The following is a 23824-nucleotide window of genomic DNA, read 5'->3' as shown; positions in this document are numbered from 1 at the left end:
CTAAAACCTTTTTTCTTTTAGCCATTTATAGGTGGACTTTCTGTTGAACTTTGGATTACTGCCCTGCTGCAAAACCCAAGAGCACAAAGGTCTGAAGTTCTGAACTGATTGCTTTTAACATAGGGCCAGGTTAATTTAGGTAGCTTTTTGTCTCAGTGAAATCATCATTGAAGGACTACCTGTATTTACTCAGGTTTTCTTTGTCTTATCAAAAAATCTTTTGATGATCTTCCACATTTAAGTGGGATAAAACAAGCAAAGACAAAAAAAAAAAAAAAAAAAAATCTGTAACAACTTAAAAACACTGTAATCTCCAAATTTATTAGCTGAAGCCAAACAAGATGTTCTGTTACGGTTCTCAGGAAGAAAATCAGAATTGGCCAAGACTGGACTCAGCAGGTAAGTAAAAGTAAGTAATTAAAACCTTATTTATATATATATAAAAAATGTATATAGCACATTTTAAACAACCTCAGCTGCACAATAGTTACTGCATCACAAATAGAAATAGGTATAAAAGGAAATGGGGAATACAATGAAATTAATAACATTTGCGATAAAGGTAACAATAAAAGTAACAGACCAAGGTATACTCCATTTCAATAAAATTTCTGAAATCTGGGATCAATAAAATACATCTTTCTTATCTTATTTCAGCTAATGTTAAAGGTCAAGGAGAAGAGATACATTTTCAGTTTGGACTTAAACTGACCTGAGGACTATATATATATATATATATATATATATATATATATATATATATATAACAAAGTGCTGTACAGGAGAAAACTAAAGACAATAGCTAATCAAAAGCATTTGTAAAAGGGTGTTTGTAGTTGCTTTTTAAAGACCTTAATAGAGTCTGGGGAGGAGAAGGCCCTGTCACCTCTAGATTTTAACCTCGTATGATGCACAACCACCAGGCCTTGGTCACATGACCTAAAGGACATACAACAGTTCTGAGAGGTATGGTGGTTCTTGACCATTCAAAGCCCTTTAAGTAAGGTGGGACCTTAAAGAAAACAGAAAGTATTGTTAACCAAAGTTTGATCAATGCATCTTGAAAAACATTTGGTTAATATATCTTCAAATTAAAAGAAATGAGAGCAGTTTTTATCAATAAAGCATAACTACATTTATGCTTCAGCAGCTTTTAGGATCCATACCGTCAATATGAATATTTCTTTGATTCTATCAAATAGTTAAACAATTAAAATAATGTTTTGTTTTTTTTACCCAGACTTCAGCTTTTTTCTCATTTACAGAGTGAACTAGAATATTATTTTAATACCTGTTGAAATAAAACTGCACGATGTAAAATAACATAAAAAGAAAAATCAGACATAAAAAACAAGTCATTTCAAGCTCACCCACATTAAGATTCACATATTTTGATCTCTGTCATGTTGTCTTCAGCAGCTTCTCCAACACTGAAATATGGGAAGAGTTTCTCAGTGAAAGTGTCTCTGTAAGTGTAGATGTGAGTCATGTCTTCAGCGTTATAAAAGGACACCTCCCCCTTGTTGTAGTCCAGCTGGACCTGGATCTTCTGGAGACTCTTCTTCGCTGAGATGGACCTATTATCACCATCGGTGTATTCTCCATCTTCATAACACAAACACCAGATCCCAAAGTGTGGTGACACATCTCTTTCTCCATTTCGGTCTACTGACTCTTTAACCAAACCCAAATACCAGTCAGAATGGTCGCCCACGTTCACGTCCCAGCTGTGTTTCCCTGAGATGAAACCCTTGGAACCAAACACTTCAATATACTTGTTTCTCTCTGGATTATCAGGAAGCTGCTGCCACGTGTCTCTGTGTCTCACACTGGTCAGATCATCAGACAGATGGAGCCATCCACTCGCAGTGTTTGGGTCCAGAATGATAGGACTGAAGTGGACCTTCTCCTTCATCTTCTCCCAGACTCTGAAGGACAGGTTGCCCAGGTGTTTGGCCACATCTATCAGAGCTCCTGAGACCAGCTGTGGATCTGACAGTGAGTTCTGGGCTCTGGTTCTGCTCTGAGTGGCTTTATAACTGCTGAGGAACGACACGTTGTCTTTCTGCAGGTCTTCTTCAACAGCAAAGATACTGTCTGACAGAGAGGAGATCTGCTCCTGAATCCTCTTCATCTCTCTGATGATAGTCTTCCCCTTCTGCTCCTCTTCCTCCCTCAGAGCTGCCAGTCTGGACTCCTCTTCCTCTTTCAGGAACTGGTGGAGCTTGTTGAACTCTGCTCTGATCTGTCTCTCTGTGGACAACACCTGCTTCTTGGAGTGTTGAATCACATCATTGTATGTTTCCTCCACCTGTTTGTGTTTGTTCCTCTTGTCCTGCAGAGACTTTAAGTCAGATTTCAGCTGCTCCTTCAGCTCACTGACTGCTTGTTCTATAGGAACCACTTTGTGATTCTGGTGGATAGAAAACTCACAGACAGGACACACAGCTCTCTGCTCGTCTTCACAGAACCAATAAGGAACCTCTGAGTGTTTCTCACACACCACTTCCTTCTGTTTCTTATCCTCTTTTTCCATCTCAGTTGAAACTTCATTCTGCTTCTCAGCAAATGAATCAGCAAGTTCTTTGAGAGAGAAGTTGATGGATGGATCATCCTTAGAAGATCTCTTACAGATGGGACAGTTCTTGTTTTCAGTTTGTTCCCAGAATTTCTGCAGGCAGCTTGAACAGAAGCTGTGGTTGCAGCTCAGAGACACAGGATCTCTGAAAGTCTCTGAACACACATGGCAGCTCAGATAACTTTCAACAAGAGCGATTTTCTCCGCCATTTGAATAGATTAATAGATTGCAGTATGTTGAGATGCAGTCCTGCTTCTGTGTTCCTCTGTACAGACGAGAGACTTTCTTTTAACGTAGTCTTCTTGATCCGTAAAATAATCCGTTCAGTTTCGTTTCTGAGAAGAAGCATTTGTTTGCAGACCGCCCCCGAGGTTTCAGATCCGCATGTTCAGACTTCTTCTCTTCCGCGACAGCGCCATTTCAAGCATATTTAAAACCGTCAAACTATTGTTGTCTTTAATTTGAGAATTAAACAGCGGTTTGCCGTGATGAGTTCGCAATGTTTTTACACTATTTACGGTGATAGTCGATTTTGAATCGAAATAATCTTAATTTAGATAAACTGTATATATATATATATATATATATATACACACACAGTACACACCAAACGTTTGGACACATCTTCTCATTCAAAGAGTTTTCTTTATTTTCATGACTATGAATATTGTAGCTTCACACTGAAGGAATCAAAACTATGAATTAACACATGTGGAATTATATACTGAACAAAAAAGTGTGAAACAACTGAAATATGTCTTATATTCTAGGTTCTTCAAAGTAGCCACCTTTTGCTTTGATTACTGCTCCACACACTCTCTGCATTCTGTTGATGATCTTCAAGAGGTAGTCACCTGAAATGGTTTTCCAACAGTCATGAAGGAGTACCCAGAGATGCTTAGCACTTGTTGGCCCTTTTGCCTTCACTCTGCGGTTCAGCTCACCCCAAACCATCTCGATTGGGTTCAGGTCCGGTGACTGTGGAGGCCGGGTCATCTGGCGCAGCACCCCATCAATCTCCTTCTTGGTCAAATAGCCCTTACACAACATGGAGGTGTGTTTGGGGTCATTGTCCTGTTGAAATATAAATGATGGTCCAACTAAACGCAAACCGGATGGAATAGCATGCCGCTGCAAGATGCTGTGGTAGCCTTGCTGGTTCAGTATGCCTTCAATTTTGAATAAAACCCCAACAGTGTCACCAGCAAAGCACCCCCACACCCTCACACCTCTTCCTCCATGCTTCAGGGTGGGAACCAGGCATGTAGAGTCCATCCGTTCACCTCTTCTGCGTCGCACAAAGACACGGTTTGAACCAAAGATCTCAAACTTGGACTCATCAGATCAAAGCACAGATTTCCACTGGTCTTATGTCCATTCCTTGTGTTCTTTAGCTCAAACAAGTCTCTTCTGCTTGTTGCCTGTCCTCAGCAGTGGTTTCCTAGCAGCTATTTTACCATGAAGGCCTGATTCACACAGTCTCCTCTTAACAGTTGTTCTAGAGACGTGTCTGCTGCTAGAACTCTGTGTGGCATTGACCTGTTCTCTAATCTGAGCTGCTGTTAACCTGCGATTTCTGAGGCTGGTGACTTGGATGAACTTATCATCCTCAGCAGAAGTGACTCTTGGTCTTCCTTTCCTGGGGTGGTCCTCATGTGAGCCAGTTTCTTTGTAGCGCTTGATGGTTTTTGCGACTGCACTTGGGGACACTTTCAAAGTTTTCCCAATTGTTCATACTGACTGACCTTCATTTCTTAAAGTAAGTTTACTCAGTTGCTTTTTTCTTGCCATAATACAAAGTCTAACAGTCTATTCAGTAGGACTGTCAGCTGTGTAATGTATCCATCCCCTGTACAACACAACTGATGGTCCCAACCTCATTTATAAGGCTTGAGATCCCACTTATTAAACCTGACAGGGCACACCTGTGAAGTGAAAACCATTTCAGGTGACTACCTCTTGAAGTTCATCAACAGAATGCCAAGAGTGTGCAGAGCAGTAATCAAAGCAAAAGGTGGCTACTTTGAAGAACCTAGAATATAGAATAACAGAATAACAGAGAATAACAGAAACACCATACAGCCAGCGTAGTCAGCTACTCTGCTGGAAACAAATAAACACATTGCACTCCCACAACCTGCTGTGTGTATGTATATATGTGTATGATGGACTGGCGATCTGTCCTGGGTGTACCCTGCCTCTTGCCCATAGACTGCTGGAGATAGGCACCAGCTCCCCCGCGACCCATTATGGAATAGGCGGTAGAAAATGACTGACTGACTGACTGACTATATATATATAGTCATATATATATATATATATATATATATATATATATGTGTGTGTGTGTATTTATATTAATATATTTAAAGAAAAATAAATCTCAAGGTTTTTTGACATGTAGTTGTTGTTGTGTTGGATTAATGCTTGATATACGACGTGAGCGATGGAAACCTAAGTCAATTTCCTTTTTTGTACTCACAAACCTACGGAAGAGTATTAGCCACTAAAAAAAATAAAATAAAATTCTGAATTTTTTCTCAGAGTTCTGACTTTAATCTCAGAGTTCTGACTTTAATCTCAGAATTCTGACTTTAATTTCAGAATTCTGACTTTAATTTTAGAGTTCTGACTTTAATCTCAGAGTTCTGACTTTAATCTCAGAATTCTGACTTTAATCTCAGAATTCTGACTTTAATCTCAGAGTTCTGACTTTAATCTCAGAATTCTGACTTTAATCTCAGAGTTCTGACTTTAATCTCAGAATTCTGACTTTAATCTCAGAATTCTGAGTTTAATGCAGGTGAGCACCTGGAAGCATCTGGGTGCAACCATCTTCATTGCCTGAGATGTGAGTCGTGCAGGGGAACGTCCAGCAATCTTGGGGAACATGTCAGATTTAAGTGACTTTTTACATGGCAGAGGGCTTCCTGAAGATGCCATTTCATTATTGGAAGAGCAGAAGGTGAGTAAAAACAACAGAGTTGGTTTAGTGTCCAAAATGGAACCAGCTGTTAGCATGTTTGTTAGCTTACATCGTTAGGAGGAATAAACGTGTTCCACAATGTTACATCACACGCATTGAATATAGGGTTATTAGCTGCTGATTGCTGGAATTATCCCAAAAGTGTTGGTTGTGTTTTATTTTATTGTTCTTTGTGTTGAATGTTTTCCAAGGAAATTAACCAGTAGTTGAATTATAGACGCTAACCACCTGCCAACATGAGAAATGTATTTGATGCGTTCAATTGAGTAACTTTTCGTACAGCAGAGGAGAGAAACTTGAATGAAATTGAAGGTGAAATACATGTTTATATATATTAATCAGGAAAATGGATGGCTTGCATAAACAGCTGCCGATCCCCGATTGTTGTTCTGATTGTGGTTGACTAAAGATCCTCTCAAACCATTCGCTAGCACCAACTAATGTTGTGCAAATAACTATATATAGGCTATGTTAGTGGTACAATGTCGGAAAAATATACAAACTGTTAAAATGTCAGAATCACAAAATAATTTTCCTGCTCTGTGTTTTATGTGCCAGCTCAAGACTTAAATGACATTTTATACTCTGAGCTACCCTCATTGTTGTCAGTGCAGTTATCGCCAAGGTGCGGAAATGGTGGGCTACAGTTGACTAAATCAAACTTAATACACTCATTAATGTTTCTTATAAAACAGTAAAACTAAAATTGCTGGTTGGGGAGCACAGCCGCCTTGAACTTTGACCACAGGGTGATGTGATGTTGTTCGCACAACCAATGGAAACGAAAAATTATGTGATGGATGGATGGATGGATGGATGATCCAATTGCTGTTCCAAATAATGATATACAATGTTTCATTGTGTGTTCTATGTGTAATACCCTTTATTAGACTGTATATTAATGAATCGGTGTTATTGTACCGACATGATAATCAATCCAATCCTTTCATTTTTAAATAAAGTAGAGGATGGTCCATTTACTGAAAGGCTATGCTTTAGCTCCTTCTTTCACCATTGTATGTCTCCCTAAAACAATATATAGCTTTTATGCTATTTAAAGTCAGTATTTTCCTATTGGCATAAGGGTGATCTTAACACTGATTTGCAGGGAAGACTTTGAAAAAAAAGTCAGAATTCTGAATTTAAAGTCAGAATTCTGAGATTAAAGTCAGAATTCTGAGATTAAAGTCAGAATTCTGAGATTAAAGTCAGAATTCTGAGAAAAAAGTCAGAATTCTGAGATTAAAGTCAGAATTCTGAGATTAAAGTCAGAATTCTGAGAAAAAAGTCAGAATTCTGAGATTAAAGTCAGAATTCTGAGAAAAAAGTCAGAATTCTGAAATTAAAGTCGGAATTCTGAGATTAAAGTCAGAATTCTGAGATTAAAGTCAAAATTTTATTTTATTTTTTTAGTGGCCCTAATTCTCTTCCGTACGCAAGGTTTTGCTCTTATTTGAATGTGTTCTCATTAATTCTGTAAAACAGAGTAACTGTCTGTAATGACATTTCTTCGGCCTTGGGTGGAGTTATTGCTGCCTTTGCCAGAGCATCTGTTTGGTTGTGTTCAACTTATTGAACTAACTTCCCTCCGTTAGTCGAGCTCATGTGATTGGTTACTTTTGATTTACCGGTCTTACTTCTGTCCTCTGCAGCGCGCAAACAAGAAATCATCAAGATCACCGAACAGCTGATTGAGGCCATCAACAATGGAGACTTTGACGCATACGCGTGAGTCTGGGCTCTTTGGTGTGTTTTGTTTCAGTTGCATAATATTACATCTTAAACAAATCCTGCTGTTCTCTCTTCAGTAAGATCTGCGAACCTGGATTGACTTCGTTTGAACCGGAGGCGCTGGGAAACCTGGTAGAGGGAATGGATTTCCACAGATTCTACTTTGAGAATCGTAAGATATAAATATTTGTTTCCCCCAGATTCTTCTCAGCCGTAATGGTGGGTTTAGACAGAGACATGGCCATGCCTATTTGGTCACATCAGAAGAAGCTTTTATAGGAATCATTAAGAGTGATAATTTACCCACGAAGAAAGATTTCCGCACATCACTTCTCAGATCTGAATTATGGTAATTAGGATGAAATATGACATGATGCCTGATGATGTCGATTAGTATTGGCTAAAAAATGCTTTAAAATTAATTACCTGCATCAGTTAAGACACCTAGATAAGATCCAGTTTGGCCTGATTGTGGCCAATATAAGGACTGTTGCTTAAAAATGATTTCCTTTGTTGATGAAGTCAAACATTTTGCTTTACAGTAAATTTAAAGAAAAAAATAAATTAAACTTTTTTGTGTAGAATTTTGTTCTTAACATCAAAAATAAATTGTAAAGGATCTTTATTTGCATAAGTAGGATATAATACAGCTTTAATTTATAACACAACTTTAAATAAAATTCTACATCAGCAGAACTATTTCATTACAACTGCAAACTTGACTGGATTTTACTGTGATTTTATTTGACAAATCAACACAAAGTAATGCAGCGGAAGGATACATGAATTTAAAAATGTTTCTAAATAAAAATCTGAAATGTGTGGCTTGCATTTGAATTCAGCTCCTCTAACCCAATACTTTATAGAACCATCTTTCGCTGAATTTACAGTCAAATGTTTCGTGGGCCATGTCTCTACCAGCTTTGCATATCTAGAGAAAGAGTGTTTTTGCTAATTTCTCTTTGTAGAATAGTTCAAGCTCAGTCAGATTGGATGGAGAGACCCTGAAAACATTGATTTTCAAGTCCTGGCACAAACTCTCTGGAATTTATATGTGGACTTTGACTGGGCCATTCCAACACATGAATATGCTTTGATCTAAACCATTCCATTGTAGCTGTAGTTGCATATTTAGTGTTGTTGTCCAGCTGGAAAATTAAGTCTTTTTTAGCATCTAATAGCTTTTCTTCCAGGATTGCCCTGATTTAGCTTCATCCATCTCCCCACCAACTGTGACGTGTTTTTATGACCTTGCTGATTACAAGCCTATCCACTCCATGATTTTGCCACCACCATGTTTCACAGTGGGAATGGTGTTGTCAAGGTGATGTACAGTTTTAAATCACACACAGTGTTTAAGTCGGCCAAAAAGTTAAATTATGGCCTCTTTTGACCAGAGCACCTTCTTTATTGTGTTTGCTGTGTCTCTTACATGACATGTGGCAAACTTTAACAATTACTTCACTGGCTTTCTTCTTCCTGTGTCTTGGTAGGTTTGCGGTTATTGCATACTTTCCATTTTCACATAAAATCCAAATGAGGTGCATTGAGGTGTGTGGTTGTAATTAAGAAATTAGATTTAGTTATAGCATATGGTTTTTTATTTGCCTTCTCTTTTTCTGTTGATTGTCCTCCTGACCTTTTCCCCAATGTCTTCTTTTATCAGTTTTGGCTAAGAACAACAAGCCCATCCACACCACCATCCTGAACCCCCACGTCCACTTGATTGGCGAGGACGCCGCCTGCATCGCGTACATCCGGCTGACTCAGTTTGTCGACAACCAGGGCCAGCCGCGCTCCAGCCAGTCAGAGGAAACGCGTGTCTGGCATCGCAGAGACAGCAAGTGGCAGAACATCCACTTCCACTGCTCAGGCGCGCCAGCTGCGCCTCTCCAGTGAGGTACGAGCCACCCAACTGGAAAACATGGCGGCAGATAGTGTTTTTATTGCAGTAGCTTAATAACGTTTGAAAAATGCAGCTTTTAACTGTAATACATTGATCCATTGGGGATAAGATTCAACATGAAAGAAAATTCAACAAGAAATCCTTTTTTGTAACAAAATCACTGGTGACACAATGGTTGGGCAGACCTACTGGTAACTCCCCTTTGTCAAAAAAACAGCACTTTGTCTTCAGAGCGAAGGATTATTTCTATCTACAATCTCTCCAGATAGTCTAGAACAGTAGGCCCTCTGCCATGCTCTCCTATCTTCAGCTCAGCCCACCTGACAATGGAGGAATGTTGATTGTGTGTCTAATGAAGCATTTCTGTGTTGATTTGACCATGTATGATTATTTACCGAAACACCTAGTGAATTTTATAACCAGTTTTCTGGCAGAGAAAAAAACAGATGTTCATTTATCTTCTGGGATTTCAGAGAGTCTATGATGATATGTGGTCAAAGAAGGTTCCAAGGGCCAAACCGTGCAGTGTGACTTCTGCAGCAAGTAAAATCTGATTATCGTCCATTTTTTATCCATGATTGCTTCTTCTGCTGTCTACATCCCCTTCAGCTTTCAGCATCAAACTGTAATGAAAAGTATGAAACACCTGAAACTTTCTGCCCATTATTGCACTGATATCTCTGTCAAACCGCTCTGGCACAGGACTGCTGCAGTCGGGTATCTTTTAAGGTACATTGTGATAGTAGTCCAGCTCACAAGGTGTGACTTTTTCAAGTCCCATACAACTTTTTTTATTGGCTAGTCTCATCTGATCATCACACATTGTTCCGCTTAAAGTCCCAGCAGAGTACAGAAAGCCACATATTTACTTCTGTGATGGTACGACAGAAATGTTTTTTCCTGGAATCACCTGGATGGCATGTAGACAGTGTCTAATGGTTGCTGCGGAGACTTGGTGAATCCGAAATGCGGTCTTTACTTTACTTCCATCCTCCAACGCAGAACTTTGGAAGATTTTTTTTACCAGCTTTACCATCCTCCTCACTGGACATTGTGGCAAGATCAACATGAGTCTTAATCCAGCCTAGAGACTAGTGGCTAATAGAAATGGATTTTTGTGTCACATTATATTTATACCCATTGAAAACAGAAAATTATGATGTAGACGTTAGAAACTCTGATCAACTTAAAATGTACAGTATAAATAAAAAGAAATGCTTCAGGTACATTTATTTGTTCAGGGTTCCAACTATAATGCCACACTGTAAATGTGTCATTTTCTTTAAAAAAAACATGGTTTGATTTTTCTAAGTATTGGGATTATGCTGCTCCAATAAAAAAAATAACATTATTTAAAGGGTTTTTGCACAACTTTAACAAGCAATGCCAATAAATGTGGCTACCACCTTGGGTGTGCTTTAATAGTTTATTTTGCTTTTCTGTGGAGTTTGTGTCTATGCAAAAAGTTTGATACAATTCAAACCCTAATGATTAGAGGCAAACAGTAAGGTGGTAGTATAGCAGGACGAGTCCTTCAAAAATCTGGAAGGACAACTATTTTATCTCAACTGACTGGAAGAGAGAAGAGGACACGAAAACACCAGGACAGGGACAGATAGCAGTTAAAGTAGGATATGCAGTAATGTCCTTGTTCATCTTTAAAAAGGGTTTGCATGACACATTTTTAATCTCATAAAAGCAAGAAAAGGAACATTTGCAAATTTTGTTGACTATAAATTGTGACTGAACAGCTTAAGATAATTTCAATATGAATCCAAGTGATTGCTATGTCATATGGTAAGAAAAGCCAACCAAAATGTCTTAAAACGTGAGGAAATAAGACATAATAATGCTTCTCCTGTTCACTCTTTCTTATGTTCACTCTGTCAACTTATACATCATTGTTTTTAATTTGGGAAAAGCTTAAAAGGCTAAATTTGCAACTTTAATAGTGGTCTGTTCTCCTTTTCAGGGGTTGAATGCTGTAGTTGTGTCTGTCAGGAATGATCTGCTGGAGAGAGAAGAGGAGGATGAAGTGATGAAGGAACACATCCAGTGTTGACTTGGAGGACATGGCTCATCACGCCTCAACAAAAAAAAATCCCTCTTTCACTGGACTCCCAGCCTCCATCCCCCAGCATGCATCTCTACTTTTACAGCTATGACCCCGGCTCTGTCAGCATCCACAACATGAGCTCCTGACAACTATCCGACATCGGCTACACATCGCTCAGCAGCTTGACACCACTAGCCTTCGACTTCTTCTCGTCTTCTTCTTCTCTCCAGCTGGGTGTTTGATTCGGGGTGGGACTCCTCCATTCTGCGGTCTCTCCTTCCCCAACAATATTTTTGTGACACCAACCCTCTTGTTCTCCTGTGAATCTACACCTTTGTGACATAAACACTTCACTGGAAAAACAGTATGTAAAGTTTTAAGTAAAATCTATAATTATCATTACTATATTATGATTATGATTATTATTGTTACACATTTGCAATTGTATATGTACTTTGTATAATTCAGATTTCTTGATGCCAGTGGTTTTTAGAGTTGAAGGAATTTTTTTGTTTTATCTTTTTAAGGAAGCATGTTTTATCCCCATAGTAACAGTGGCTTTTTATTTTTTATTGTGGCTGTTAAGTGGAAAAGGATTATTGGCCGTTTGTCTAATTTGCTTCTTCTGCATGAGTTAAAAACTGCACTTGAAGTCCTGGTTCAAACGTTTCTGTCGGTTTTGGTATCTTTACTTTTTATCGTTCGGTCTTTGTTGTTGCTTCTTGGAAGGGGTGTTTCTGATCGGTGTCATTGAAGAATGTAGAGTATGATGTTACAGCTGGGCTCAGAAGTTTACATACAGTCATCATGGGCATGGATGTCGTTAAGTTGGGCTGAAACTTATTTAAACTTTTACCTTTCCTGTCTATTGTTCCAAAAACACAACTTTAATTATTTTTAAATGCAAGTTTGGTTTTACTGTGGATTTTATCTCAAGACAGAGAGTCATAATTATACATACAGGCTCAAATTTATGGAGAAATCCCCACTGATATTTGGTAAATGTTCCTTAGCAAGTTGCATCTCTACCAAATTATTTTGGTACCCATCAGCAAGCTTCTTTCATACTTCTGGCTCCATGTTTGATCTGATGTCTTAGCAGGAATTTAATAGTTTATTTTAACTGGTTTGTTTTTTTGGTTCATTTATTCTAAAACCAGTTCAGATGTGTTTTTTGAATTGTTATCCTGTTTAAACAACCAGTTGTTGATTTGAGGTAAAAAGTCTTCCTTTTTCATTATTCCCTATACTTTACGCAATGTACCAGTATCACCGACAGGAAAACAGTCCCACAGCATGATGCTGCCAACCACCATGCTTGACTGATGATCCAGTGTTCTTAAGCCTGAAACCCCTAACTTGACTCTTCCAAACTTCTTTTCACTGTAGCCAAACAGCTCAATCTTTCTCCCATCTGGCCATAAAACAGAAGCCATGTACCTTATTCAAAGTTCAGTTTTGCCTGAAGGTGTCAATTTTGGAGCAGGGGCTTCTTTCTTGGTCATCAGATGTAAACTGTGGACAGTGACACTAGGCTTCCAGAAGCTTCAAGTTCATGGCAGGTTGAAGCCTTTGTGTCTCCTGGGCTGTCCTAAATATTTCCCTTTTATCTGATGGTGACCATTTGGGTCTTAGCAAAGTGGTATAAAATCCATATACAGTAATTCAATGATTGGGTACAATTATTTAAACAGATCATCGGGGACTATCAAAATATTTAGAAAAGGCAATCCTAAATTGTGTTCCCAAATCTAAAGTTTTCCTTCTTAGATCTTTGCTAAGTTCCTTGGTCTTTCCTACTGTTCTTATCATTTGTCAGTTCTATCAAAAAATATTTTAATCCCAGCTAAGAGAAACTGCTAGCTGGAATCAATTATTATAACTGACCAGAAGTTAAGAAATTGTAAAACATTCAGCACCATTCATTAGAAGGTATATGGTATATGAGGTTAGGGTTAGGGGTTCGTAAAAGTCAATTTGGTTGTTTATTATAAGTGAGGCTGGAAAAAGAACTGTTCAAATAAATTAATAAAGTTCTGAACAGATGAAAGTAAACTTATGATCAGAACTGTACATGACGTGTGTCTGTGGGCATGGTCGTGCAAGGTAGAGAGGTAGCATTCACAGTTCACTCCAGGTAACTGAGCACAATCTGAGGAGCCTGATGTTGTTTCTTAGCTGCAGTGTTTGCGCAGGAAAGAGTCTTTGCTAAGGTCTGAAGCACATAAACTTATCAAGAAGAAAACTTTCTTTCCCACCTTGTTCTAACTTGTGCTCAGGAGCTCTGATTCATGTCTTACAACCACATAAAGCTGCAAAACCTAAAGCAGTGTTGTAAAAATGCACAAGAACACATTGTCTACAGAGCTGGTTTTTAGTTCTTTTTTAAGAGCGTATACATGCGTCATAAGAAAAGTGTCAGATTAGAAGGAAGCACTGCTGAAGACTCCCTCTGTTTTTAGTCAGACCTGAAGCTCAGTGACTCATCCTGAACCTGTTTGGTGCTTGTTATTTTCTGGGCAGACGGGGATGCTCTGTTGGTGTCTCCTGCTGTTGCTTGGAGACAGATGAACACCCGCCTGAAGCTCAGCGCTTTCTCTTAAAAAGACGGACTTATTTTTAACCCTGCTACAGCTGCACTGCTGCCTAGAACACAGCAGCAGGTTCTTTGTCTTTAATTGAAAGTGACAAAAGAAGTCAGAGCTCTGAATGACGGATCCTTTGGGATATGTGACCTTTCTCGTTTCTGAAGCCATAGAGCAAAAAGCTGGTGCCACTGCTGCTTCTTCCAAATGACGCACATTCAAAAACTACGACTCCAACCCGCAGCTGTGAGGAATCATGACGGCTGTTTGCTTGGTGCTTCAATCATGTCGGTCTTTTAATACGCTGTGCAATATATTTGTATGTGCATGTAGATGTAAAGCTTTCATTGTGTGCTCTTTAAAACCCTGGGAGGAAATTCTGGAGGTGTTTATGAGAAATGGAAAGAGAGGGCCTTCAACCCAGGTCAAATTAGATATTTTTTGCTTTGTTTTTTATGCTTTTACTTCATTATGTTTGGTTTGTGTACAGCATTATTAGCCTTTCATAAGTGCTTGTACCAGAGGCAGCAGGGTAGAACAGATGGACTTTGCAGCGCTGAAAACCGATGATTTGTTTTAGTGAAGGTTCGTCTCACGATCAACTCTGCTGTTCTTCGTCCACCAATGGGTTCCTTTGCGTTTTATCTCACCGCTTGGTCTGAACAAGAAATTCAAAGAGACCCAGCAGTCGGTGTGGTGAACAGTCCTCAGGTTTTTATTTATTTTGAGTATTTATTTATTTATTTTAGTCAATGTTTTTATTGTGCTTTATTATTTTTTCTTATTAATTTGTTCTCCTGTTGTACAACTCCTGCAATTGTGCAAAAGTACTGTTTGTTGTTGTTCAAACAGAAATTTGCTCCATGTAAGACCAGTTCTTAAAGGGATAGCGCACCTAATTACGCCAACATGCAGTGAGTTAGTTCTTTGGAGTGCCAAAAGTTCCACAATGTAAAAAATAAATGAATATTTTTTTTTTATTATAATAAAATCAAAACCAGAAAATTAAATGTATCCATAATTATTTTAGTACTTCACTAAAGTAAATAAAATTAATAGTTTATGCTAAAGTTAAATAATAAATAATCTATGCATTTATATTGAAGTTCTAATAATTAAAAGACACATTTGGTAATAATTTAATGATTTATTTTCCTTATTGAATTGCGGCACATTTGGACCTCCATAGAGTTTTTTAAGCTAATGTTTTATGTGGGACACTTTATGACTCATATTATACAGGATTGTATTTTGTGTGAACTGTCCTTCATATGCTTCATCAACACGTTCTTTATAGGATGGTGAATTTTGTCAGATGAAGCCTTTTCTCACCACTTAGTTTGTATTGTACTCATGTCTCATCCAATAAGAACGTTCATGTCTACTTCTACATGTTTTAATACTAAGAGGTCGTTGTCCGAACATGACCCCGACCCTCCTGAAAAAAAGAAGAAATAGCAGCATGTTCAGTACCAAGGTGATGTTCTTCTGTTCTTTTTAGTGTTTCTAGCCTTGAAAATCAGTATGATAAGACTCACATATTTAAAATGAGGGAGTACACAGTATTACAGCACTGCTAATAGCAGCGTAGCTTTCATCTTCGTGCATGACAGTCAAAAGGACTCTTGGTTTTTTGGTGTTTTTATTTGGGTTCTCATTTTCTACTAAATGCTGGTGAACTCGACCTTTCTCTATTTTCTCAGCTTTTTAAGTGCATATAACTATTTTTGTCTCCAGATAATATAATGAAGATTATCCATATGGTAAGGATTATTATATTCATGAGTGTGGCACTAAGGATGACTATGATGAAGTCGATGTTGATGATGATGATGTGTTGATGATACTTTTGCATGCTTTTCTATGGGTTCTCAGTGTTGTCAGTGCAGTGGTTGTCTCCTAGGTGGAGGTGCTCCAGCAGGAGGTGCAGTCGCACCACATGAGCACAAACTGACTGTTATTTGACAGAAATATTTGATCCAGAAATTGGATCAGAGAGAGAGAGAGTCCAATTCATTACAGCAACAACAGTAGAGACAAACTGGAGCCACCATGTTCACTCTGAACTTCTGCCATCTTCCTGCAGCAGAGACTAAGCTGCTCTGACAGCACTGAGCTGGTTTCTCTTCCCAGGGAGTCTTTCTCTCTTTCCTGCTCCCTTTGTTTCCAGCCTTCTTCAATCATTTCTCTGCAGTTGGCTCTTTCTAGTTTCCCTTTGTCTCTTATTGTCAGTTTGACTTTCTTCTGTATAATATTAATCCTCTAGTTCTCCGATTCTTCAGATTATTGCTTCGTTCTCTTACGTGCTACACGTGTTTCTCTAACTTCAAGAAAATGTGTTAAGGTGTTATCAATAAAATGAGTTTAAATAGAAACTTTGGTGTCTTTGTGTTTGTAAAACCCACAAACTACAGAGTGCATGCTGATTATTTGCAAAATATACAACAAAAATAATCACATTGGTTTAGCTTACAAGAACACTCTGGGACAACACATCATTCCAAATCGAATTGATGTTTATTAAATCTTTTTCTACAATCACTCACATAAGCATCTAAGCTTTTAACATCCATACCGAGGAGAAGGCAATAAACAGATACAGATGCACAGACAATATATCAAAGCAAGAAATACTGTAAATGTTTCTAAAAACTAGATTTGATATTTTGAATATTATTTATGGTGTGTGAATAACTAAAAAGATGAATATACTGTATATATAAAGATATAAACTGTTTTCAAAAGTTTAACGAAGACAACTAAATGTACACAGTATGTTAGTCAGTATAACAATATAACTAAATACCAGCTGAACTATTAGTTCATTCTGTACTGTAAAACATGATCAAAACCTAAAGTCACACAGAAATCCTTAGGCTGCACCAATCAGCTGGCCAGTGATTCAAACTGGCCGCTTTTTCTCTTGATTGATGATCAGCAGGTTAAATCTGTCACACGCTATCGAACAGCCGGTTCTCTGGTGCGCTTTAAACATTTGCTGATGCATAAATGGACTGGTACAATGCTATGAAAAAGTATTTGCCTTATTAGAGATTTCCAAGGTTTTTGTTCTTTGTCGCACTTATATTTTTTTAGACCAGCAAACAAATTAATAATACCAGACAAAGATAACTTGGATTGGAATAATTTGATTTAATTTATTAAAGAAAAAACATACTCAAACCTGTCTTGCCCTGTGTCAAACAGTGATGTCTTTTACGTCAGTGTGGAGGAATTCTGGCCCATTCTTTTTTTCTGAATCTTTTTTTAATTCAGACTGATTCAAGGGTTTTCAAGCATGAACAATGTTTAAGGTCATGCCACAATATCACAATCAGATTTCAGACCAGACTTTGAGGCACTATAAAACCTTTTTTCTTTTAGCCATTTATAGGTGGACTTTCTGTTGAACTTTGGATTACTGCCCTGCTGCAAAACCCAAGAGCACAAAGGTCTGAAGTTCTGAACTGATTGCTTTTAACATAGGGCCAGGTTAATTTAGGTAGCTTTTTGTCTCAGTGAAATCATCATTGAAGGACTACCTGTATTTACTCAGGTTTTCTTTGTCTTATCAAAAAATCTTTTGATGATCTTCCACATTTAAGTGGGATAAAACAAGCAAAGACAAAAAAAAAAAAAAAAAAAATCTGTAACAACTTAAAAACACTGTAATCTCCAAATTTATTAGCTGAAGCCAAACAAGATGTTCTGTGTTACGGTTCTCAGGAAGAAAATCAGAATTGGCCAAGACTGGACTCAGCAGGTAAGTAAAAGTAAGTAATTAAAACCTTATTTATATATATATAAAAAATGTATATAGCACATTTTAAACAACCTCAGCTGCACAATAGTTACTGCATCACAAATAGAAATAGGTATAAAAGGAAATGGGGAATACAATGAAATTAATAACATTTGCGATAAAGGTAACAATAAAAGTAACAGACCAAGGTATACTCCATTTCAATAAAATTTCTGAAATCTGGGATCAATAAAATACATCTTTCTTATCTTATTTCAGCTAATGTTAAAGGTCAAGGAGAAGAGATACATTTTCAGTTTGGACTTAAACTGACCAGAGGACTATATATATATATATATATATATATATATATATATATATATATATATAACAAAGTGCTGTACAGGAGAAAACTAAAGACAATAGCTAATCAAAAGCATTTGTAAAAGGGTGTTTGTAGTTGCTTTTTAAAGACCTTAATAGAGTCTGGGGAGGAGAAGGCCCTGTCACCTCTAGATTTTAACCTCGTATGATGCACAACCACCAGGCCTTGGTCACATGACCTAAAGGACATACAACAGTTCTGAGAGGTATGGTGGTTCTTGACCATTCAAAGCCCTTTAAGTAAGGTGGGACCTTAAAGAAAACAGAAAGTATTGTTAACCAAAGTTTGATCAATGCATCTTGAAAAACATTTGGTTAATATATCTTCAAATTAAAAGAAATGAGAGCAGTTTTTATCAATAAAGCATAACTACATTTATGCTTCAGCAGCTTTTAGGATCCATACCGTCAATATGAATATTTCTTTGATTCTATCAAATAGTTAAACAATTAAAATAATGTTTTGTTTTTTTTACCCAGACTTCAGCTTTTTTCTCATTTACAGAGTGAACTAGAATATTATTTTAATACCTGTTGAAATAAAACTGCACGATGTAAAATAACATAAAAAGAAAAATCAGACATAAAAAACAAGTCATTTCAAGCTCACCCACATTAAGATTCACATATTTTGATCTCTGTCATGTTGTCTTCAGCAGCTTCTCCAACACTGAAATATGGGAAGAGTTTCTCAGTGAAAGTGTCTCTGTAAGTGTAGATGTGAGTCATGTCTTCAGCGTTATAAAAGGACACCTCCCCCTTGTTGTAGTCCAGCTGGACCTGGATCTTCTGGAGACTCTTCTTCGCTGAGATGGACCTATTATCACCATCGGTGTATTCTCCATCTTCATAACACAAACACCAGATCCCAAAGTGTGGTGACACATCTCTTTCTCCATTTCGGTCTACTGACTCTTTAACCAAACCCAAATACCAGTCAGAATGGTCGCCCACGTTCACGTCCCAGCTGTGTTTCCCTGAGATGAAACCCTTGGAACCAAACACTTCAATATACTTGTTTCTCTCTGGATTATCAGGAAGCTGCTGCCACGTGTCTCTGTGTCTCACACTGGTCAGATCATCAGACAGATGGAGCCATCCACTCGCAGTGTTTGGGTCCAGAATGATAGGACTGAAGTGGACCTTCTCCTTCATCTTCTCCCAGACTCTGAAGGACAGGTTGCCCAGGTGTTTGGCCACATCTATCAGAGCTCCTGAGACCAGCTGTGGATCTGACAGTGAGTTCTGGGCTCTGGTTCTGCTCTGAGTGGCTTTATAACTGCTGAGGAACGACATGTTGTCTTTCTGCAGGTCTTCTTCAACAGCAAAGATACTGTCTGACAGAGAGGAGATCTGCTCCTGAATCCTCTTCATCTCTCTGATGATAGTCTTCCCCTTCTGCTCCTCTTCCTCCCTCAGAGCTGCCAGTCTGGACTCCTCTTCCTCTTTCAGGAACTGGTGGAGCTTGTTGAACTCTGCTCTGATCTGTCTCTCTGTGGACAACACCTGCTTCTTGGAGTGTTGAATCACATCATTGTATGTTTCCTCCACCTGTTTGTGTTTGTTCCTCTTGTCCTGCAGAGACTTTAAGTCAGATTTCAGCTGCTCCTTCAGCTCACTGACTGCTTGTTCTATAGGAACCACTTTGTGATTCTGGTGGAGAGAAAACTCACAAATAGGACACACAGCTCTCTGCTCGTCTTCACAGAACCAATAAGGAACCTCTGAGTGTTTCTCACACACCACCTTCTTCTGTTTCTTATCCTCTTTTTCCATCTCAGTTGAAACTTCATTCTGCTTCTCAGCAAATGAATCAGCAAGTTCTTTGAGAGAGAAGTTGATGGATGGATCATCCTTAGAAGATCTCTTACAGATGGGACAGTTCTTGTTTTCAGTTTGTTCCCAGAATTTCTGCAGGCAGCTTGAACAGAAGCTGTGGTTGCAGCTCAGAGACACAGGATCTCTGAAAGTCTCTGAACACACATGGCAGCTCAGGAAACTTTCAACAAGAGCGATTTTCTCCGCCATTTGAATAGATTAATAGATTGCAGTATGTTGAGATGCAGTCCTGCTTCTGTGTTCCTCTGTACAGACGAGAGACTTTCTTTTAACGTAGTCTTCTTGATCCGTAAAATAATCCGTTCAGTTTCGTTTCTGAGAAGAAGCATTTGTTTGCAGACCGCCCCCGAGGTTTCAGATCCGCATGTTCAGACTTCTTCTCTTCCGCGACAGCGCCATTTCAAGCATATTTAAAACCGTCAAACTATTGTTGTCTTTAATTTGAGAATTAAACAGCGGTTTGCCGTGATGAGTTCGCAATGTTTTTACACTATTTACGGTGATAGTCGATTTTGAATCGAAATAATCTTAATTTAGATAAACTGTATATATATATATATATATATACACACACACAGTACACACCAAACGTTTGGACACATCTTCTCATTCAAAGAGTTTTCTTTATTTTCATGACTATGAATATTGTAGCTTCACACTGAAGGAATCAAAACTATGAATTAACACATGTGGAATTATATACTGAACAAAAAAGTGTGAAACAACTGAAATATGTTTTATATTCTAGGTTCTTCAAAGTAGCCACATTTTGCTTTGATTACTGCTCTTCACACTCTCTGCATTCTGTTGATGAGATTCAAGAGGTAGTCACCTGAAATGGTTTTCCAACAGTCTTGAAGGAGTTCCCAGAGATGCTTAGCACTTGTTGGCCCTTTTGCCTTCACTCTGCGGTTCAGCTCACCCCAAAACATCTCGATTGGGTTCAGGTCCGGTGACTGTGGAGGCCGGGTCATCTGGCGCAGCACCCCATCAATCTCCTTCTTGGTCAAATAGCCCTTACACAACATGGAGGTGTGTTTGGGGTCATTGTCCTGTTGAAATATAAATGATGGTCCAACTAAACGCAAACCGGATGGAATAGCATGCCGCTGCAAGATGCTGTGGTAGCCTTGCTGGTTCAGTATGCCTTCAATTTTGAATAAAACCCCAACAGTGTCACCAGCAAAGCACCCCCACACCCTCACACCTCTTCCTCCATGCTTCAGGGTGGGAACCAGGCATGTAGAGTCCATCCGTTCACCTCTTCTGCGTCGCACAAAGACACGGTTTGAACCAAAGATCTCAAACTTGGACTCATCAGATCAAAGCACAGATTTCCACTGGTCTTATGTCCATTCCTTGTGTTCTTTAGCTCAAACAAGTCTCTTCTGCTTGTTGCCTGTCCTCAGCAGTGGTTTCCTAGCAGCTATTTTACCATGAAGGCCTGATTCACACAGTCTCCTCTTAACAGTTGTTCTAGAGACGTGTCTGCTGCTAGAACTCTGTGTGGCATTGACCTGTTCTCTAATCTGAGCTGCTGTTAACCTGCGATTTCTGAGGCTGGTGACTTGGATGAACTTATCATCCTCAGCAGAAGTGACTCTTGGTCTTCCTTTCCTGGGGTGGTCCTCATGTGAGCCAGTTTCTTTGTAGCGCTTGATGGTTTTTGCGACTGCACTTGGGGACACTTTCAAAGTTTTCCCAATTGTTCATACTGACTGACCTTCATTTCTTAAAGTAAGTTTACTCAGTTGCTTTTTTCTTGCCATAATACAAAGTCTAACAGTCTATTCAGTAGGACTGTCAGCTGTGTAATGTATCCATCCCCTGTACAACACAACTGATGGTCCCAACCTCATTTATAAGGCTTGAGATCCCACTTATTAAACCTGACAGGGCACACCTGTGAAGTGAAAACCATTTCAGGTGACTACCTCTTGAAGTTCATCAACAGAATGCCAAGAGTGTGCAGAGCAGTAATCAAAGCAAAAGGTGGCTACTTTGAAGAACCTAGAATATAGAATAACAGAATAACAGAGAATAACAGAAACACCATACAGCCAGCGTAGTCAGCTACTCTGCTGGAAACAAATAAACACATTGCACTCCCACAACCTGCTGTGTGTATGTATATATGTGTATGATGGACTGGCGATCTGTCCTGGGTGTACCCTGCCTCTTGCCCATAGACTGCTGGAGATAGGCACCAGCTCCCCCGCGACCCATTATGGAATAGGCGGTAGAAAATGACTGACTGACTGACTGACTATATATATATAGTCATATATATATATATATATATATATATATATATATATATGTGTGTGTGTATTTATATTAATATATTTAAAGAAAAATAAATCTCAAGGTTTTTTGACATGTAGTTGTTGTTGTGTTGGATTAATGCTTGATATACGACGTGAGCGATGGAAACCTAAGTCAATTTCCTTTTTTGTACTCACAAACCTACGGAAGAGTATTAGCCACTAAAAAAAATAAAATAAAATTCTGAATTTTTTCTCAGAGTTCTGACTTTAATCTCAGAGTTCTGACTTTAATCTCAGAATTCTGACTTTAATTTCAGAATTCTGACTTTAATTTTAGAGTTCTGACTTTAATCTCAGAGTTCTGACTTTAATCTCAGAATTCTGACTTTAATCTCAGAATTCTGACTTTAATCTCAGAGTTCTGACTTTAATCTCAGAATTCTGACTTTAATCTCAGAGTTCTGACTTTAATCTCAGAATTCTGACTTTAATCTCAGAATTCTGAGTTTAATGCAGGTGAGCACCTGGAAGCATCTGGGTGCAACCATCTTCATTGCCTGAGATGTGAGTCGTGCAGGGGAACGTCCAGCAATCTTGGGGAACATGTCAGATTTAAGTGACTTTTTACGTGGCAGAGGGCTTCCTGAAGATGCCATTTCATTATTGGAAGAGCAGAAGGTGAGTAAAAACAACAGAGTTGGTTTAGTGTCCAAAATGGAACCAGCTGTTAGCATGTTTGTTAGCTTACATCGTTAGGAGGAATAAACGTGTTCCACAATGTTACATCACACGCATTGAATATAGGGTTATTAGCTGCTGATTGCTGGAATTATCCCAAAAGTGTTGGTTGTGTTTTATTTTATTGTTCTTTGTGTTGAATGTTTTCCAAGGTAATTAACCAGTAGTTGAATTATAGACGCTAACCACCTGCCAACATGAGAAATGTATTTGATGCGTTCAATTGAGTAACTTTTCGTACAGCAGAGGAGAGAAACTTGAATGAAATTGAAGGTGAAATACATGTTTATATATATTAATCAGGAAAATGGATGGCTTGCATAAACAGCTGCCGATCCCCGATTGTTGTTCTGATTGTGGTTGACTAAAGATCCTCTCAAACCATTCGCTAGCACCAACTAATGTTGTGCAAATAACTATATATAGGCTATGTTAGTGGTACAATGTCGGAAAAATATACAAACTGTTAAAATGTCAGAATCACAAAATAATTTTCCTGCTCTGTGTTTTATGTGCCAGCTCAAGACTTAAATGACATTTTATACTCTGAGCTACCCTCATTGTTGTCAGTGCAGTTATCGCCAAGGTGCGGAAATGGTGGGCTACAGTTGACTAAATCAAACTTAATACACTCATTAATGTTTCTTATAAAACAGTAAAACTAAAATTGCTGGTTGGGGAGCACAGCCGCCTTGAACTTTGACCACAGGGTGATGTGATATTGTTCGCACAACCAATGGAAACGAAAAATTATGTGATGGATGGATGGATGGATGGATGATCCAATTGCTGTTCCAAATAATGATATACAATGTTTCATTGTGTGTTCTATGTGTAATACCCTTTATTAGACTGTATATTAATGAATCGGTGTTATTGTACCGACATGATAATCAATCCAATCCTTTCATTTTTAAATAAAGTAGAGGATGGTCCATTTACTGAAAGGCTATGCTTTAGCTCCTTCTTTCACCATTGTATGTCTCCCTAAAACAATATATAGCTTTTATG

The 23824-nt window shown here is 38.3% G+C and overlaps 3 protein-coding genes and 1 long non-coding RNA gene across 5 annotated transcripts in view; 2 read left to right on the top strand and 2 right to left on the bottom strand.

The window, feature by feature from the left end:
* Positions 1–7285, top strand: part of camk2b1 (calcium/calmodulin-dependent protein kinase (CaM kinase) II beta 1) — a 111098-nt gene extending 103813 nt beyond the window's left edge. For both annotated transcript variants that reach the window (XR_007040526.1, XR_007040528.1), the window contains one exon: positions 7006–7285. The gene's annotated coding sequence lies outside the window, so the exon portion shown is untranslated. The remainder of the gene's footprint in view (positions 1–7005) is intronic.
* On the bottom strand, positions 361–2918 carry LOC124877452 (nuclear factor 7, brain-like). The gene has a single exon (XM_047380665.1). The coding sequence runs from the start codon at positions 2786–2788 to the stop codon at positions 1376–1378; it is 1413 nt and encodes a 470-aa protein (XP_047236621.1). The 5' UTR covers positions 2789–2918; the 3' UTR covers positions 361–1375.
* Positions 7286–7386: 101 nt separating the features above from the next.
* Positions 7387–16218, top strand: LOC124877453. Its single transcript, XR_007040529.1, has 3 exons — positions 7387–7468; positions 8963–9196; positions 11175–16218. It is a non-coding gene; the product is annotated as an uncharacterized LOC124877453 (long non-coding RNA).
* Positions 16219–16341: 123 nt separating this feature from the next.
* Positions 16342–20134, bottom strand: LOC124877451 (nuclear factor 7, brain-like). The gene has a single exon (XM_047380664.1). The coding sequence runs from the start codon at positions 19995–19997 to the stop codon at positions 18585–18587; it is 1413 nt and encodes a 470-aa protein (XP_047236620.1). The 5' UTR covers positions 19998–20134; the 3' UTR covers positions 16342–18584.
* Between the last annotated feature and the right edge of the window lie 3690 nt (positions 20135–23824).

The sequence above is a fragment of the Girardinichthys multiradiatus genome, chromosome 12 (genome assembly GCF_021462225.1).
Source record: "Girardinichthys multiradiatus isolate DD_20200921_A chromosome 12, DD_fGirMul_XY1, whole genome shotgun sequence".
Taxonomy (NCBI): Eukaryota; Metazoa; Chordata; class Actinopteri; order Cyprinodontiformes; family Goodeidae; genus Girardinichthys; species Girardinichthys multiradiatus.
The sequence above is the reverse complement of the archived record's forward strand: the minus strand, read 5'-3'. Positions and strand labels throughout refer to the sequence as shown.

Bases quoted from the DNA above. Each gene is read 5' to 3' on its own strand.
- LOC124877452 (XM_047380665.1), bottom strand. From the start codon at position 2,788: ATGGCGGAGAAAATCGCTCTTGTTGAAAGTTATCTGAGCTGCCATGTG.
- LOC124877451 (XM_047380664.1), bottom strand. From the start codon at position 19,997: ATGGCGGAGAAAATCGCTCTTGTTGAAAGTTTCCTGAGCTGCCATGTG.